This window comes from Selaginella moellendorffii, unplaced genomic scaffold, assembly GCF_000143415.4.
Source record: "Selaginella moellendorffii unplaced genomic scaffold, v1.0 SELMOscaffold_80, whole genome shotgun sequence".
Lineage (NCBI taxonomy): Eukaryota > Viridiplantae > Streptophyta > Lycopodiopsida > Selaginellales > Selaginellaceae > Selaginella > Selaginella moellendorffii.
In genome coordinates, this window is record NW_003314341.1 from 196214 (window position 1) to 216180 (window position 19967).

The 19967-nt window shown below is 45.1% G+C and overlaps 2 protein-coding genes across 2 annotated transcripts; both read right to left on the reverse strand.

Annotated features, from left to right (window-relative positions):
- Positions 1–14737: 14737 nt before the first annotated feature.
- On the reverse strand, positions 14738–16067 carry LOC9663034 (divinyl chlorophyllide a 8-vinyl-reductase, chloroplastic). Its single transcript, XM_002987267.2, has one exon. It carries the CDS (start codon positions 16044–16046, stop codon positions 14835–14837), a length of 1212 nt encoding a protein of 403 aa, XP_002987313.2. The 5' UTR covers positions 16047–16067; the 3' UTR covers positions 14738–14834.
- Positions 16068–16136: 69 nt separating this feature from the next.
- Positions 16137–19118, reverse strand: LOC9658119 (F-box/kelch-repeat protein At1g30090). Its single transcript, XM_002987268.2, has 2 exons — positions 18811–19118; positions 16137–17700 (listed from the first exon to the last, which is right to left on the reverse strand). Exon 2 carries the CDS (start codon positions 17554–17556, stop codon positions 16336–16338), a length of 1221 nt encoding a protein of 406 aa, XP_002987314.1. The 5' UTR covers positions 17557–17700; positions 18811–19118; the 3' UTR covers positions 16137–16335.
- Positions 19119–19967: the final 849 nt, after the last annotated feature.

A 19967-nucleotide genomic window follows, 5' to 3' on the forward strand; every position in this document is an offset into this window, starting at 1 on the left:
AACCTCAGCCAGAGTTGGAGCCTCCGGTCAAACAAGAGGCTATGGATGAGGAATCCTTGCATGAGGAGGACTCCAGTGAGGAAACTTCCAAATAGGAGTCCGGTGGCGAGGCTCGATCATTCAAGGCTTGATTGGACGTTCTAGAAGGACAATTGGCACAAACCAATGCCCTGCTGGAGACTCTCGTGCGCAAGTTAAAGCGTGACGAGAAGCGGAAGAAAAAGTGAAAGACTATTGATGCTAGTAGCGCAGTTAGTAAAGTTTAGATAGACTATTATAAATAGGTAGTTAGAGTTCTTTACACAGTCATACCTTTTTTAATGAAATAAAGAACATTGAGAGAGAGGGGGGTGATATGACTAGTTGACAGTAGCTACCCCATAACTAAAGATGTCACTATGCACACGAAATGCTAAAGATAGTCTGCCTATGCTGACCCAAACTCAAAGATCAATAGATAAACCATATCAAAGTCAAAGACAAAATAGAATTCACTATCCAACAAAATTCAATAGCAAGTGTATCATTAAGAAAACTCAATAATAAAACTTAACTACAGATAGTATATCAAACAACTTACAGAAAATAATTAAAGAATACAAAGTATCATTAACAGATTGTAAGCAACCAAAGAGAACAATTTAAGAGACGGTCCATGGGGTTCAAATATAGAGAGAAAGGGCTCATGAATAAGAGTGCACCCCCTTTTCCAATCGATTAATAGTCTTGGGATACTTGAGGTTAAGCGTCCTTCGGTTTGAATAGTATTGAGATGGGTGACCTCCCAGGAAGTCCAAACTCAAAAGCTTATATTTGGTATCAGAGGGGGTCTCGGGTCCGACTTTGTTGGTTAGCTTAGGGAAATCACACCACATGTTAATTGACATCTGGCTGGTCCAACTTGCTCCCACTGGGCTTACCCGAGGGGTAGGGTGTCAAGAGAGTGGGGCTCTCGGAAGAGTTGTGGCTTTTAGCTTCTGTTCATAAGGGCGTGAACTTGTAGGGAAGCGTGGTGGATTGTAAGTAACCAAAGAGAACGACTTGAGAGACGATCCATGAGGTTCAAATATAAAGGGAAAGGGCCCATGAATAAAAGTGCACCCCCTTTTCCAATTGGTTAAGGGTCTTGAGATATTTGGGGTTAAGTGTCCTTAGGTTTGAATAGTACTAAGCTAGGTGACCTCCCGGGAAGTCCAAATTTAGGAGCTTACATTTGGTATTAGAGGGGTCTCGAGTCCGACTCTATTGGTTGGCTAAAGGAATCACACCACATGTTGATTGACATGAATAAGAGTGCACCCCTTTTTCCAATCGGTTAAGGGTCTTGGGATACTTGAGGTTAAGCATCCTTGGGTTTGAATAGTACTGGGCTGTATCACCTGAAGGAAATAACATCATAATCTATCAAAATTAACTCGAGTAACAATCAACAAAACAAAATGAATATGATAAGACTAACAAATACTTATTTATACCAATTATCTCACCAGCTAATCTGAATAGATCCTGGTCAATAATATGAAGGAACTCAAGTTGCTTAAGCAAGCATCAACAACATCCTACTAATGTCTCAAACCTAAAAGACCAATCTAGAGCAAACCACAAAGAATATATGGCAAATGCAAAAAGCCATAAGTTATCAAAGTGAATAACTAACTATTATGAAAGATCATCAATCACCTCATCAATAGAGAAATACTATAAGTAACCAAAGGGAACGACTCGAAATACGATTCATATAGGTTCAAATATAAAGGGAAAGAGCCCATGAACAAAAGTGCACCCTTTTTTCCAATCGGGTAAGGGTCTTAGTATATTTGGGGTTAAGCGTATTTGGGTTTGAATAGTACTGGGCTAGGTGACTTTGCAGGAAGTCTAAACTCAGGAGTTTACATTTGGTATCAAAGAAGTCTCGGGTCCAACTCTATTGGTTGGATAAGGGAATCACACCACATAATCACATCACACCACTCCTAGGAAGTCTAAACTCAGGAGTTTACAGATGCATAATCATCATTGAAGAAAGAATCCACCATTCCAAAGAACGATAGATCATTCACCACCAAGTAAATCTCTTAATAAGAACAATCAATTATCCCAAGATGATAGTCATTAATTAGCAATGATTGATAGATGCAAATATTAACTTCAACATCAAAGTCAATAAGCCGAAATACATTCCTCAAAAACTATTAACAAATGAAACAATGAGTATAAAATTTAAAGAACCAAAAGTTTGAAGAAGCTTATATCCAAGTCTTGCCTAATAATGATCATAAGTCTTACATGAACTAATTTCAATGTTGAAGAAGAAATCATGGTACAATCTATAATATCCTTCTCAACACATCCATAAACTAAACTTCATAATGCTAAAGCTAATGAAAAGCATATCTACGTCAATCTAAAAGCTAAGCATAACGAAGTTATACTCAATAAGTGATCACCAAACGATTCTCCATGAATCCATCTATAACAAGATGTAACTCACTTCATAACAAGTATAAGAAGAATCATTAATAATCGATACATCTTCAACTCAATTCCAATAAGGAAGTAATAATTTTAATATCGATCACTAACTCTTCCTTTAGTAAAGCTAGTCTAGTTTATGATTAAATCACTTTTCAAGGAAAAGCCAAAGCTAAATCCCTACTAAATAATCTCATCTAAAACACAACTAACTCAACTTGCTACTTAGTTTGTTTGAATGCCAACATAGTTGCTAATAGCAAATGTATGAATGCCAATAATATAAAGCTACAACCAAATCATTAACAATATTTGCACTGAGATTAATGAAACTCAATATCAATGCTACGGAGAGATATTTCATTTCATTTAAATCTCAATATCAATAATGTAAATGACAAGGCATCACTTTAATGCCATTAACACTAAAACAAAGTTAGAAGAAAGCAAGAGTGAATCCCATTTTGTAGATATGCCAAATTAGCAAATCTAGACATTTTTTATAAATAACAATTAGAACCAAACGGTACTAACACAAAATGCATGATAGTGAGGGTGTTTGGTAGACATGGTAATTTATTATTTGGCAATATTGAGGGATTAATCTCAATATGAGAGGGTTTTTGCCAGGCAAGTGCAAGACAAAGCAAAAGAAAACTAAGAGCCAGACCGAGTATGCTTAGCAAAAAATACATAGGAGTTTCTACTTTATGTCCATTTGGCTAAATACAAATGCTAAGCCCAATTTACTAACACTTGAATAAAAGGGACTGATAAAGGGTTTACCAATACCGACTTTTTACTATTGTGGCAATAAGGAAATAATATCCGAAAGGACTAGTTAACAGGTAACTTTCGATACCCACAGTCATATTTGCGACACTTTGTCTCATACTTCCTTATATTTCTTCCATTCCTTTGACTTTTATATCTCTTTGTCCCTTTTCTTCTAACTCTGTTTCCATCAGTTTTGTCTCCCCATTACTTTCTCCTATGTTTTTGTTTTGTTCCTTTCTTCCCTTTTCTAATCCCTCATACAATCTTTGTATTGCAGTGGTTGGCTGGATCATGAAGGAGTATGCCGATCTCTTTGAATTTAACCTGTCATCTGAGGCTAAGATTGCCACATCATCCTATTCCAATTAGGGATGCTCATCTAATTAAGGTTCAAGTTCATTGTTGATCACCTAAAAAGATCAAGATTTTACATGCAAATGTTAAGAAGATGTTGGAAAAGGGTGTTATTCGAGTCCTTAGGCATGTAAACTTCATCTTGTGACAAAGACTAATGAAAGTATTTGTTTCTACATTGACTATAGTTTATTAAATGAAGTGATGGTTCTGAATGTGTACTTTCTTCCTCATACTACTAATCTCTTGGATTATCTAGGGAGAGGTTGTTGGTTCACCAAGTTAAATTTTGTTTTTGGGTACTGGCAAATACCGATAGCCAAAAAAAATTATTTTTAAGACTACTATTTGTACACTGTTTGGTTTGTATGAGTTCTTAGTGATGCTATTTGGTTTGAACAATGCCCTAGTAACTTTCTAGCGTATGATGGACAAGGTTCTTTACAATATGCTAGAGGTGACTGCTAATTTCATCAATGATATCTTGATCTACTTAGAGGGGAGGTGGGAGGAACACATCTATGATGTTCGTAAGGTGTTGGATTGGTTACGGGTTAGTTTAAAGCTAAAGCAGTCGAAGTGCGTGTTTAGGTCTAAGGACACGACTTATCTTAATATTGTATTTCTCGTGAGGGTTTGCAAGTTAGTCCTAGCAAAGTTGTGGCTATTCTAAAATTCCCTACTCTGAAGTGTATAAATGATGTGTAGTGCTTATTAAGCAAGATGTAGTATTTCAGTTGTTTTGTTAATCATCTTTCTAATTGCATTACACCATTGCAAGTGTTGCTGAAGTCATCAACATCATCTTTCATCTAGTCTGTAGATTGTGAATGGGCATTTATGGATCTTAAAGAGCTCTTTACAACTCCTCTAGTTTTAGCGTATCCTGACTACATTTGACCTTGCTTTTGATATCAATCTTAAAGGTGTGTTGATACAAGAGAGCCTAATATGAGATACAAACCCCTAAGCCCCAAAGTGGGGCTGAAAGGGTGCCATATAGTAATGGCCAAAGCGAAAGCCAAACAAGTGTAACATGTTTGGACTAAAAGCTCTGACTTGAAAAGTCGAGCGTGGGAGTGGAACTCCCAACGAAGGACTCGAGGAATGAGCTCGAAGTAAACAATAAGTGAGTCTCTAAAAAAGGGACACAAGAGGACCAACAAGTGACATGTGGAAATGTCAAGATGGACTTGAGATAGAGTCCGAGATGGAGTTCGAGATGGAGTTTGAGATAGACCCGAGATGGAGTCCGAGATGGACCCGAGATAGAGTTTGAGATGTATCCGAGATGGAGTCTGAGATGGAGTCCGAGATGGAATTGAGACCGAGACCGAGACTAAGTCCAAAGTTGAGACCAAGATCGAGTCCGTTTCTAAGTCTGAGTCTAAGGCGGAGTCCAAATACTCATACAGGTTGTTGGGTGAAAGCCCAAAGCAATCATCCCCCAAGGGGGGGGGTTCCAAAAGTATGGAGCGTGTGTGTGGGGGTTAGACCCTAATGGAGCTAATTTGGCCAAGAAAGGCCAATGTGACCCAAGAATGGTATTCCTAAGTGTTGGGTGATGATATATCCACTGAAGAGTCCAAGGCTAAAGTGAATATAGACTGATAAGTGTGGTAGCTTGGAAAAGTGTTCAAGAGTTAGCTCTAGTTCTCTCAGAAGATCAAATGGTCAATACTCCCAGTCCAAGCATGGGTGGCACTACCTATTACCTACTTGGATAACTAGCATGGCTCAATGGAACCTGCTTTAGCCCCATAGCTAAAGCACCCAAAGGTAGAAGGTGGGAAGAGTACCCATGAGGCTCGCGTAGGGCCACGGTGTTTTGAAATGTTGTCCCAAAATCCCAGACTGTAAAAAGGAAGGGGAGAAGTCCTTTGATGTAGTGACCAAGGATATGGTCACATGGTGAGAAAATCCCAAAGGATAGTGGGACTTAATAGTTGGGCCTATGGGCCTTAATCCAGTGGCAATATTAGTGAACACAGTTATGGATAGAAAGGGACTTGGTAGGGACTGAAAAAGGGATATTAGGGAAGGCTATTTCCCATGTCAGTGGGCATCCTAAGGATGTTAAAAAGTGGATCTGGGATGACCACTTATGGATGGAAGGCCCAATTTTTAAAAGATAGGACAGGGATGTAGGTGGTGTTGGACCACTAGTGTGGCAAAGGTGAATGGGCATGGCTTTAGCGTAACAGGCTGATATGTCAGTGGTACCATTGGGTGTCAGTCATGGGATTGGATATATGAATCACTTGGACCAAGTGCAAAGGTTGAATGGTAGGGATGCCATTCTTAGGGCTAGCAAGCCCCAAGTCTGGAATAGAACTTATGAAGGTTATGAGTCAGACTCTTCCAAGTGGTCGAAAGTATGGTTAAGTAACTAAAGTAGAATGGAAAATTTAGTCGCTTACACCTAGTGTGCCTAATTAGCACCATCTTATTATATATATTAGCCGTACATTAAAACCTATGGAGATGAACTACTCCACGACAAAGAAGGAGTGTTTAGTAGCAATTTGGGGTTTCATGAAAAACTTTATGCATATTTACATGGTTCTCGAACGTTACTAAAAGGTCATCATGTTGTAATTACTTAATGGTTGTATTGCTTAGTAGGCTTTAAAGCTTCAAATATATAATTTTGATGTTGTTTATTGCTCTGGAAGATGGTGATGCCTTTTCTCGAGCTCCTCTTCCTTCTTCACTTTCTTTTCATATTTCTAATGAGCCTATGGTTCTAGCATTTGTGGATTTTTTGGATGAAGATTCTATGTCATTAGTGGTTGCTATACTTGATATTTAAGTATGCAAGGCTTAAAAGATTGAGCCATGGATTTGAAGGCTCATCACTTGTTAATGACTTGCCATTTTAGCATTTACATTCTTAACATAACCTTGAGGATGGTCTTCTTTATTTTATAGGGATGGATCCTAATAATCATTTACAGCTGGTGGTCTCTTTGATCTTTATTCTATGCTTCCTCCATGCCTAAAAGGATTCTTCTATTTTAAGTGCACATATGGGACATCATCATGTGACCAAGAAGCTATGTGTAAGGAACCAACTCCCCGAGATGTCATATGCTAAAGGATCCCCGAAAGCATAACCGAAATGACAAAGAGTTCATCAGATGGGACCGAGTCGAAGATCGAGTCCAAGACCGACTTTGAGACCAAGTTCGAGATAGAGTTCGGAATCGAGCCCGAGGCCGAATCAGAGACCTCTCCAATAGTGCTTCCAAATTGACTTGAGGTTGAGACTGGGCCGAGGGGCCTTGGGTGGGAGTGAGCATGGGCTTGGGTGGTGCCGGAGGGGCCACCCAGGGAAGTGCTCAAGAGCAGCTCTCACTCCCGAAAGGGAAACCGACTGCAGTGCTCCTGGCTCATGTGGAGTGGTGCCCCACTTGAGTACCTTGTGGCTCATTGGTCCTCGCCCTTCCTAGGGGCTTGGGCCTTCCCTTCGGGATGGAAGTGGGGGGGTAGAGGTACCCATACCAAGCCGTTAGGCCACAGTGTTTTGCCCCGATGTCCCGAAGCAAGTGTTGCACCCAAGGCTTGGAATTTAGAGGGTCCTATGATCAAGCCTTGTTGTACCAAGGGGTGTTAGGAACCTGGAGGCTTGGTGTGCTTGGCTACTTGTGCCTGCGGGGAGTGTAGCCGAACCTTAAGTCCAATCTAACTCGGGGAGGGGGATTAAGAGAGCTTTGGGAATCTGTGGATGGATGCTAACGCTCCGTTGCTTGTGTAGTGAGTAACTGAAACCAAGTAGGACCAAGTAGAAGCTAGTACAATAGGTGAGAACCTTGGTGAGGGAACTTAGCACAGGCCAAGGCAGGGTTGGTCAGATAGACGAGGTAAGCTGGCAAATTGGAAAGGAAAAATTTGTGGCTTACAATTTGGTATCGGAGCCTTTTCCTCAGTTCTAGCTAAGGATAGAGGCGGATTGCTGGGAGATGGCAAAGGCAGGACATAAGCGAACCCAGGCGGAGACAGAACCCCCACCAGAGCTGGAGCCTCCGGTCGAACAAGAGGCTATGGATGAGGAATCCTTGCATGAGGAGGACTCCAGTGAGGAAACTTCCAAACAGGAGTCCGGTGGCGAGGTTCGGTCGTCCAAGGCTCGATTGAACGTTCTAGAAGGACAATTGGCGCAGACCAATGCTCTACTGGAGACTCTCGTACGCAAGCTAAAGTGTGACAAGAAGCGGAAGAAAAAGAAAAAGACTGCAGATGCTGGCAACGCAGAAGGTGTGGACCCTTCGACAAGGACTGAGGCAAAACCAGACAAGGTTAAACAAACCGAAGTGGAATCAGTCCTTCAGGTAGTTCCCAAGTACAAACCAAAGCCCCCACCGGTCTTCAAGGGAGTGAACGATTATAAGGTGGTGGAGGATTGGTTTTACGATATGGAGGACTACTTCTGAGCGTTGCGGTTACCGAGCTCGGAGAAGGTCCCATATGCAAAACTATACTTGGCAGATAATGCCAAGTCTTGGTGGAGAACGACAGAGGCCAACGAAGGACCAGTGGCCACTTGGGAAATGATGAAGGTGAGGATCCGCGTGACTTATGTTCCTCCGAATGCTACTCTACATCTAAGGGACGAGCTGAGTAGGCTGAAGCAGACCGGAACCATTCAAGAATATGTGAATGGGTTTATGGCAAAGAGGATACTTGTCACGGACATGGGGGATATGGATGCGTTCCATGCCTTCATATCAGGTTTGCAAACCTGGGCTCGCGGTGAGGTGATGCATTGGAACCCAACCAACTACAAGGAAACGTTGGATGCGGCCATCAAGGTGCATTTCATCGTTTATCATTTCAACGTTTTTGGCGTTGATGAACCATATCTTTGTACCCTATTTGGATCACTTTGTGGTCGTTTATATCGATAACATCCTGATCTATAGCGAGACACTAGAGGAGCATGCCGAACACTTGGAGAAAGTGTTTGAAAAACTAAGGGAACACAAACTGTATGCTAAAGAGAGCAATGCTCAACAAGAGGTAAAGTTTCTTGGGCATCTAGTGGCCCAGGACAAGCTCAAGGTGGACTTGGAGAAGGTCCAAGCGATCTAGGAATGGGAGCGACCATTGAATGTACATGAGTTAAGGGCATTCTTGGGGCTATGCAACTACTACCGAAAGTTTATCAGACACTATTCGAGAGTAGCCCTACCCTTAACAAACCAAACAGGAAAAGGGAAGATGGTTTGGACAGCGGAATGCGAGGCGGCATTCGTCCACCTCAAAGGGAAGTTGAGGAAGGCTCCCGTGTTGGCATTACCAGACTTTGGTAAGGACTTTGAGGTAGAAACGGATGCTTCGAACTTTGCGTTGGGCGCAGTTCTGAAGCAAGACAACCATCTAGTAGCATTCTTCTCGAAGAAGTTGGACAAGGCTCAACAGAAGTGGCCTGCCCACGAGAAGGAATTGTTTGTGGTGGTCAAGGCACTCAAGGAGTGGCAACACTACCTTGGGAGACACTTCAAGGTTTACACAGACAATGTGGCAACGAAACACTTCTTGTCACAGCCCGACCAAAGAGGGAAACAAGATCAATGGGCCAATGCCTTGGCTGAGTTTGATTGCAAGATTCTGGACAAGCCTGGGAAGAGCAACATCGTGGCAGATGCGCTAAGTCAAAAAGCGAGCTTGAGGTTGATGATATCGAGCGCGACAGCAACCTTTAGGGACGATGTGCAAACAGCATATGAGAATGATGGTCTAGCCCAAGAAGTGTTGCTGAGGAATCTAGAGGCACGGGAAGCTCACCAAAGAGGTGAGCTGCCAACGGAAGAGAAAACGGGCTATGCAGAACGCAACGGACTCATCTATTACAAGCAAACGAGGGTGTATGTTCCAGAAGGGGAACTAAGGAAGGTAGCCTTAGAAGAGTGTCATGACGGACCTCTTGCAGGACACAGCAGAGTGCCGAAGACGATGGGCTTACTCAAGAGGAAGTACCATTGGCCAGATATGGCTAAGGACGTCCAAGACTATGTAAAGACATATCCAACATGTCAACAGGTCAAAGCCGTGACTAAGGCTAGTGGGGTCTTGTTGCAAAGCATCCCAATTCTAGATCATCCGTGGAAATGTCTTACGATGGACTTCATCATGGGACTCCCCCCAAGCGAGGGGTTTGATGCAATATTTGTGGTGGTAGACTGATTTTCGAAAATGGCACATTTCATACCCACCACAACGGAAGTGGATGCGGAAGGTGTGGCGAAGCTGTTCTTCGAACAAGTGGTTCAAGTGCGGGGAAGGCCGAAAGAGATTATCTCAGATTGAGATAAGATCTTCACTAGTAGGTTCTGGAGGACTCTCTTGGAACAGTATCGCACCAAGTTGAAATTCAGCACAGCCTATCACCCACAGACAGGTATTGGGTATTAAGTCAAGTTTGATGGCACTAACACTTCTTGACAGACGGACAAACGGAAAGGGTGAATAGGCAGCTAGAGGATTATTTGCGATGCTATGTCTCGGGAGACCAGACCAATTGGGTAAGTCATTTGGGACTTGCGGAAATGTGTTATAACAACTCACCACATTCGAGTATCGGGGTGAGTCCATGGGAAGTCATCAATGGGCGAGCTATTGAAGGTCCTATGGAACTCGGCATGGCCGAGTATCATGGAGAGTTACCCGCAGTGGAGGCATTCACAGTGGAGAGACTCAGCATTTGGAATCTAGTGAGGGATTCCTTGGAACGGGCTCAACAAAGGCAAACCAAGTACGTGAACTAGAAGCGCTGTAATGTAGAATTCCAAGTTGGGGAGAAGGTGTGGCTGAACACCAAGAACCTCAAGCTACCACGTGGGATCAGCCAGAAGTTGACCCAAAGGTAAAAATGCATGTCTTCCTATAAATGAATTGATCTTGAGTTCCTTAGGCAGGTTCGCGGGGCCTTACGAGATTGAGGCACGAATCGGTAAAGTGGCTTACCGTCTCTGACTTCCTCGAGAGATGGGGAAGATGCACCCCGTGTTCCACGTGAACTTACTCAAGCCGTACTTTGAGGATCCTCTTCGCAAGGACCAAGTAAGACCTTTACCTGAGGTTATGCAAGGGGAAGAGGAATACAAAGTCGAGGCCATCCTCAATGCGCGCAAAAGCAAGCGACAAGGATGCGAGGTGAGAGAGTTCCATGTAAAGTGGAAAGGATTTCCACACTGCGAAGCAACATGGGAACCGGAGGAGAACCTAGCGAATGCATGAGATCTAGTAGAGGAATTTCTGCAAGGCAGAACTCTATGTACTTATGCAAAGTTCAATTAAAATATCAATTTGTGAAGTTGAGCAAAGGCATATGTTGGGACCCGAAGGCGCGCCGAAAGTAAGCTAATTAGCATGGGTTGGCTAGGTCGACCAAGCGTAGGGCACTATGCCCGACTCCCCGCGGAGATGTCGAATCCATAGATGTATTCTACGGAGGTTGGGTTCAAGTCCCAACCCCCTAGTAAAGCAAGACTAGGTTCAAGTCCTGACCCCATACTAGGGCGTGGTGAGGTGAGGGGTATAGGGACACCTATATTCCATTGTCATGGGCTCTTGGCCGGGGAGGCTAACTTAGGCACACCACTAAGTGGGGGGATGCCCTCGGAGACATGGTCAACAAGTCGTAGGATGACAAAGAGACATTCGATGTGGGCATCAAACTTCTTCTATAGGTGGTGGAGTTGTAAAGAACCGACTCCCCGAGATGTCATAAGCTAAAGGATCCCCGAAAGCATGACTGAAATGACAAAGAGTTCATCGAATGGGACCGAGTCGAAGATCGAGTCCAAGACCAATTCTGAGACCGAGTTCGAGATAGAGTCTGGGATCGAGCTCGAGGCAGAATCGGAGACCGAGTTCGAGACAAAGTCTGAGATCCAAATCAGGTCCGAGACCGAGTCCGAGGTCAAGTCCAAAGTCGAGTCTGAGATCGGGTTTGAGATCGAGTCCGAGATCAAGTCCGACACCGAGTCCGAATACTAATACGGGTCAAGGGGTGAAAGCCCAAAGCATGCGTCTCCTAGGGGGGGGGGGGGGGGCTACAAGGGGTTCCAAAAGTATAGTAGGGATAGTGAGGTCCAGGAACCAGTCTTGAAGGAACTCTCTAGTGGTGCTTCCAAACTGACTTGAGGTTGAGACTGGGGCCGAGGGGCCTTGGGTGGGAGTGAGCATGGGCTTGGGTGGTGCCGGAGGGGCCACCCAGGGAAGTGCTCAAGAGCAGCTCCCATTCCCGAAAGGGAAACCGACCGACTGCAGTGCTCCTGGCTTATGTGGAGTGGTGCCCCACTTGAGTACCTTGTGGCTCATTGGTCCTCGCCCTTCTTAGGGGCTTGGGCCTTCCCTTCGGGATGGAAGTGGGGGGGTAGAGGTACCCATACCGAGCCGTTGGGCCACGGTGTTTCGCCCCGATGTCCTAAAGCAAGTGTTGCACCCAAGGCTTGGGATTTAGAGGGTCCCATGATCAAGCCTTGTTGTACCAAGGGATGTTAAGAACTTGGAGGCTTGGTGTGCTTGGCTGCTTATGCCTGCGGGGAGTGTAGTTGAACCTTAAGTCCAATCTAACCTAGGGAGGGGGATTGGGAGAGATTTGGGAATCCGTGAATGGATGGCTAATGCTCTATTGCTTGTGTAGTGAGTAGCTGAAACTAAGTAGAACCAAGTAGGAGCTGGTACAGTAGGTGGGAACCTTGGCGAGGGGACTTAGCAAAGGCCAAGGTAGTGTTGGTTGGATAGATGAGGTAAGTTAGCAAATTGGAAAGGAAAAATTTATAGCTGACAATAAACTCTTATATAGTCATGATCCAATACTACCAACAAAGTTGGGTGTACCTTTGCAATTGTCATGGGCTATTAATGTTAAGTATTTAATGAACATTCTTCCACTTATTCCAATAGAGTTTGTTGAACACTTGGGCCATATACAAGTGTGACAACAATAGCACTATAACTCCCATTTTGTAAAGTATAAAGTGGATGATTTAGTATTAGTCTATTTTCCCCATCTTATGGTATGTGGTTTATCTAAAGGGATCGATCCTTGCTCAATGGAAAAGACTATATTAAGTGTTATAACAAATTAGACCACAAGTTTATAAAGTTTGGCATAACATCCAATAGCCCAATCCTCTATAAATTGTACATGTACAATAATTGAAATGCTTTGTACAAAGGGATCATGAATAACTGGCACCATTTATAGATCAACTAATGCCTTCTTTTGATATTCCTCCAGATCCTCTAGATGAGAGAATCCTGATGGTATTTCATCATTTCGAGAGGGGATGATATGAGGTCCAAGTGTACAGCTATAATGCTATATACTAATATTATTATAATGGGATTTTGGCAGTTGTTAAATTTGTTTTAATTCAAACCACTCGCTCTTGTATATAAACTAGGGTTTTTGGGTTAATTGAGATGCACATTTCTGTATTTCCTTTCCTTATTCTATGCACTCAAAGATTGTTATATTATTGATAATTAAAAGAATATTAGTGTTAGATAAATTTAAATTATTAATTACAAGATATTTACAATTGATATTTCCTCTTTCTACTACCAAAAGAAAAAAGGAAACAATAAATTCATGGAAAATTCTACCATAATTTAAGATCATACATCATCCAAAAAGTGAATTATTCTTTATATTATCTAATTATAGTAACAAATTAGAATTATAATTTATATTAAATTTATTTTTCTTTCTAATATTGATAGCCTCATATGTATCAAGCATATAAAGTTATCTATATAATGGTAGTGTGCTGGTAGCAGAATATGTTGATGCCATATTGATAAATTTGACTATGTATTCTAAAGTAATATATGCCTTTAGTATTTAAATTCATAACAATTAAAATTTTAATTTAATTTAATTTACTATCAATAATTTATAAACAATACAACTATGATGATTGTGTGTTATCATTTTCAAAGTATATATTTATATGAGTTTTATCTCTTGAGTTTATATTAGTATTGTCAAGGTCTAAAGTTTAGCATGCTCAACATTTAAATTATTACATTAGCATGTTCAAAGTTATTTTGAGTGTGAATATGTAATAGTTCAAGGCAAGTAGTGACATATGTCTCCTAATATTTAAACACTTTAAATTTTCAGAGAGTGTTTTTTAAGAAAAAACCCTAAAAGGACCTAAACTCCAATGAGCCACAAGAAAATAATACTATTTCAAGGTCACCTAATAAATTAGCTGTTTTTCTTCACAAAACAGGAGCTTCCTAGAGTTGCCCAATGTCTCACCCAGATTAGCTGTTCTTTGCATAGCAAGAGCACAATTTACACACACCTTGAACTGTAAAAAAGGGGAAGTTGTGCTAGAGCAAGCAACAAAATGATTGGCATGCCTTTTTGAGGCCATGGTGAGCTTAAAGCTTCACATGCTTTTCATTGCTTTGACCACCACTACCACTGCAGAAATCAAGAACCTAATCCAATTGTTTGGTGTGTCTTATGCTTGTCTCCTGGAATGCTCTAATGCTAGGATATGTAAGGAACCTAACCACTCATAATGGCAAAGTTGTGTGGTGGAGCTTTTGAGGTAATTTGGTGGTGATGTACCTCAAGAAAAGGCATAGCATCTTTTGTCTTTTAGTGCAGATCATAGTTTAGGGCAGCTAGACTTTCTGTCTTTTAGGGCTGGATCATAACTCAAAGAACTAGTAAGGAGAGATGGCTCTTGAGTTTCTGGACAGGATAGAGGTTGAAGGAGTGGATGCAAGCTATGCTGTTGCTTTCAAGGCTTGCTTGGGCTTGGTGGCTTAAGAATAAGGGAAGCTTGTCAAAGTTTTAGCTCTAGAGAATACAATGACACTTCAGCTATGAGAGGTAGATGGGGTTTGCAAGCTATGGCTTTGAGAACTTACCTTAACCTTGTTCTTTATAGGACTAGAGCTGAACTCTTTGATGGTTCTGGCTGTGTTGAAGGCTAGCTGTAACTCTACCACTCCACATATGCCATGACATACCCAAATAGACACATGTCAAATACCTATATTACCTCTCTCAAGCCAATGAGCACCAAAGTTATAGTGCTTTTCCATTGTCCAAAACTAATATCAAGAATTTTTTTTTCATGACCATGCCTGGGATCCAATGGCCAGTGAACCTCCCCCTTATCAGTAAATTATAGATATTAATGAAGGTCTTTTGTAAAAAGACTGAATTCTGTTTAGAAGTACATCAAGACGGAGTATTAACTATCACTACGCAAGAACGATGGAACTTGCTCTCCCAGTTCCTGACCTGCCATGCCCTCCATAACCACTCTTTGGAAGAATGCTTCCAATGTATCAGTGCCATAGCTGGGTGTCGCATCGGCATCATAGCATCCGGTGTCCGGATCTAGCACTAGCATGCTCTCCGCTGCGTAGTATCTCCCAATCTTCGCGTACTCGGCAGCATCCTGGATGCCCGCATTGTCTGGGAAGAATCCAGCTACGGAATCGAGCAGCCCAATCGCGAAATCCATAATCTGGATTGGAACCTTAACAAATCTTCGCGACTTCCCGGTGATTTCAAAGAGGAGGTCGCCCTGTTCCAGAGGAGTGTAGGCTCGGCCAGGACCACCGATTGGCAGCAGCTTCTGGTGCTTGGATTCATCCGAGATGCAGTCGCAGATAAAAGATGCGAGGTCAGATTCGCTGATGGGCTTGCAAGAACAGAGGCGTCCATCGCCAAACACCACAAATGGCCCCCCGGCCTTGACGATGTCCACCTGGCCGGCCAAGCTCTTGAAAAACGCCGTGGGCCGCACGATGCTCCACGTCGGATTGGATGGCAGCCCTTGGATCTCCGCCTCGAGCTTGAGCTTGGCTCGCTGGAAATGTAGGAGTGGCTTTTGCACGCAAATCGCCGAGAGGAGCACCAGATGTGATGCTCCAAGCTCCAATCCCACATCGAAGCTGTTGCGACTGGCCTGGTAATCAATGTTCCATGAATCCGCCACTCCGCCGCTCCGGCTCGCCAGGCAGCACACCACCACATCTATCTTCCCAATTCCCTGCGATGTTAGCGACTTCTCCAGGGATTCCTTGTTGGTCACATCCCCCGTAACACACTCTAAGGATCCGGAGGAGGATTTCTCTTCTTCCACGGAGGGATTTGCGTTTGATCCCTGGCGTGCCACTGCCACGACCTTGTAGCCCCGATTCAGGAGCTCCTTGACCACGAATCGACCAATGTAGCCTGTGCTGCCGGTGACCATCACACTCACCTCCTCGGCTGGCTTGCCACCATAGCCGTAGTTAGACTTGCTCGATACGCATTGGCACCACCACTTGAAATTTCTTGAGCTCTTGAACCCGCGATGGAGATTCCAATTCCATGCCTTGTTTCTGCCGCTCCAGCCACTGTGATTGAAAGGTGCGGCTGCTCCATAGCTTGCTGCGAGAAAAGCAGCGGCCATAAAAGCCTATCTATCTTGTTTCTATATCTTGATTTTCATGGGTGATTAGATTAAGATAGAGCGTCACCTTTAGCTTTCTTTGTTTGTGGCTAGAGCACGACAAGATCTTCCGTATATTTCTGGTTTCTGGAGGATGACTTTTAGAGTCCAGAGCGAGAACTCAGCCGACAAAGGTCGCTTTTTTTCTTTTTTCTGTTCTGTTTGGAGCGTCTCCTGCGGCTCCATACCTATCCCCTGCCTGAACAAAACTAAGAAAACTTTGCTTGCTGTGCTGCTGCTGCTGCTGCTTCTAGATCGAGTCGCCAATCTCCATACCACCGTCAAACCACCCATGCAGCACCTGCGAGTTGGACGGCACAAAGTCGGCTAGGCAGTGCGGCGCGGCCACCGAGTGCCACTCGACGCTCGTCGTGGTGGTGGTGGCGGCGCTGGTCATGTCGTGCGCACCCGTCGTGTGCGTGACCTTCCCAATCGCGACGTGGAGACTCCTGGCCACCACCAGGAGCTTGCCATTGAGCGTGTTCACCGAGAAGGGCTTGACCATGTTGGGCGGCATGGCCGATCCGCTCACGCACCTCCAACTGTCGGTCCCGGTGTCATAGACTTTGAGCTTGACACTGTCCTCGAGATCCGAGATGATGAACAAGTGTCCGTCCAGTACCACGCTCAGGCCCGTCCACCCTTCTCGCATGCCCAACCTCATGTTCTCCCAGCGGTCCGCCTTGGGATCGTAGATCTGTCCTCGCGGCGAATACAAAAACGGCCAACTCCACCCCTCGGTCACGTAAAGCTTGCCATCCAGCACCGCTGCATCGTACCTGGCCATGTTGGTCCCCATGCTCGCCACCGGCCTCCACAGATCCATCACCGGGTCATACACCTCGGCGGAGCTGAGGTAGCGGTCGGCGCTGTTGCCCCCGGCGGCGTAGATGCGGCCGTCGATCATGCCGCTGGCGAAGAAGGAGCGCGGCGTGGACATTTTCCCCGCCACCGTCCACCGGTTCTTGCGCATCTCGTACTTGAGCACCGAGTCCATCGGGCAGTCCATGTCGGTTTGCATGCCGCCGCACACAAACAGCACGCCCTGGTCCGCTATCGACGCGCAGCCGAATCCCGGCGGGCACACCCGGCCTTTGCACGGCATGGCCGGCAGGAGGTGCCACTTTTGCCGCAGCGGATCGAATGCCTGCCACTGGATCTTGCCGCTGCTCTTGTGGAAGGCCAGCACGCACAGCCACTGCTCCGTGAATCCCAGCCCCCGCCGCCCCTGGAAGTATTCCCTGCTCGACAGGGACACGAGCCACGACTTGGACACCAGCCTCGCCACGGCCTGGCTCGCCAGCGGGAGGCGGAAGAGGCAGTAGAAGGCGAGGTCGTGTGACAGACCCGGAATGAGAGCTTCGGTCGACTCCTCCGGCGTCTGTTGGCGAGAGATTGACGTGCAGGAGGACGAGGGCGATGCGGCCACGTCGTGGACCGGAGCTGGAAGAGCAGCAGCGGCATAATGCATGGCTGCGTGATATCGCTCCTCCTCCTCCTCCTCCTCCGCAAGGCTTTTCTTGCTTTGCCAGCCTTTTGTTGACAACACTCCCTTCCGCTGTTGTGCCACTGACTTTGGCTTGCGCGCGTAGGTAGGCGGGGCGAGTTTTTTAATCTGCAGCGCAGCAAGGGTAAGAAGAAAAAGAGAGAGTTGCGAGGATCAAAACCACATTTTTCCACCGCGGAGGCAAACACATGCACGCACCCAAGTGTCACTTTCGAGCAAGGCATTAGAGTATTTGTCACAAGAATGCCCCAGCCTGACTAGCCACAAGAAGATGCCCATTTTTCAAACTTATTCAGAGGTACCTAAGCGCTGTTCATCACCTTTATGCTAGCCAGATAACAGACAATGTGTGTGTATGACACCACCAGTGTGCGAAATGAAAACCCGCAGCGGCAAGCAGCAGCACAGTGCCCAGCCAGCCAACCAGCCAGCCAACACACTCGCACAAAAGGAAAAAAAGAAAAAAGAAAAGATGGAGGAGAGAATAATCTAGACCTCAGTGCAAATGCACAACACAACATTGTGTATCTATCCATCTCTCAACAAACACACACATAGAGCAAGCAAGGAGAACACGCAAGGAGAACTGGAAAGAAAAAAGAAAGCAAAGCGAAGGATAGAAGAGAGAGCCGAAAAGTGAAAAAAGAAAAGGAACCAAGGACCCGTTTGCGTAGTGCGCCTTGTACCGCGGCACTGCTCCAATCCAGATGGAGAAGGAGATCAGATCCCGATCTCCTCCTCTCCCTTAGACCAAGGTAGGAACGGATAGAAGTGTCTTGGTTAAAGTGATAGAGATCACAAGTGGAGTGGAGGAGTGTGGTGACATCAACCATGAAGAAAAAGAAAAGAAAAGAATTAAGTGAGAGAGAGAGGAAGGGAGACAGACCTTGGAGGAGCCAAGAGAGAAGAGTTCCACTCACTCACTCTCACTCTCTCTCTCTCTCTCTCTCTCGTACAAACACATCTCTCTCTCTCTCTCCCCCACCGGGAGGTCACGCGAATTTAATACCATCCACCCGCAGCGGCCGAGGAACAATTGGGGGAATTCCAGCAAAACGCCAAAAGCACTCCAATCGCTCAATCAAGTCAACTCCATGCAAAGGACTCGGAGAAGCAAGAACTAATGGAGTGATGAGTCAGATGTTCTATCTTGCCCACACGCGCACACAGCCAAACACACCAAGCAAAGATTGGCCCGGAGAGACACGAGAGTCGTACCTGGCGTCTGCCAATTCAAGCGCTTGGGCGATTGAGAGATTGTCCCAGCTCCAGCTCCAGCTCCAGCGAGAGAGCCGAATCAAATGGCCGAGACCTACTGTCTGTGCCTCCGAGGAAGGAAGCACCGATCTCTTCCTTCTCGTGCTCGCGCTATCGCTAGCTCAACTCAGCCTCCTCTCTCTCGTGCTAGATGGCGATGGCGATGGAGCAAACAAACAAATGCGATGCGATGCGATGCGATGCGATGGAGGAAGAGCTTTCTTCTCGTCTTTCTCTTCTTTCTCTCTCTTTCTGCCGCTTTAGCTTAACCTAAGCGATGGTAAATAAAGTGTTCACCTACCGGGCGCTGACGTGGCCCGGTTGAAAATCATTGCCGAATCATTTGGCGCGGCCGTACAGCGCGAGCACAATTTTCGCGGGCGATTTGCTAATGCGGCCCGGATTAGGGCTTGTTTCTTGGCGCGGCCGGAGCGTGAAATTCTGGAACAAACGCGACAACGGAATTGACGTTCACATGATAGACGATGGAGATTGATCCTCGTCTCCCCCACCAAATGATTTGGCATGTTTGTAGCGTGGCCACGACGAGCCAATGGAATGCGCAGATGCAAAGCTACAAGGAGGAATACGAGTGAGTGAGTGAGTGAGTGGAGACGTCCACGAAAACATTGATGAATCAGTCATTGATTCCTGGCTAGAGCCGCGCGTATACCTTGTTTGTATGCCGTATAGGCCTTTAGCTACACGAGTCGGCGTTTTCTTCTTCGTCTTTCTCCTGTTTGGATGGGCAAATGAAGTTAGAGAAGTTAGTGGGAGCGTGGACCAGCCACAGTGAAATCTCTCCTACCGCCTTTTGCGATTGAATCAAGGGATGTGATATATGTGTGGGGCTGGGTTGGTTGGCTCCAAATTCAATTCAATTCAATTCAATCCAGCCGGGTGCTCTTCTCGCCCACGAAAGCTCGCCACCTTTTCCAAGTTCAAACCCCCATTTTCTTTTAATCTTAAGCAAAGCCGGGGAGGAACAAGGATCAGAGCTAATCCCAGCACGCCACACGAATCCATCGATTATCAATGGATGGCATTTGGTACTACCATCTCAATTTTCTTTCAGTTTCACATGGTCCACCAACCTAAGTGGGGCGTGGGCCATTCCA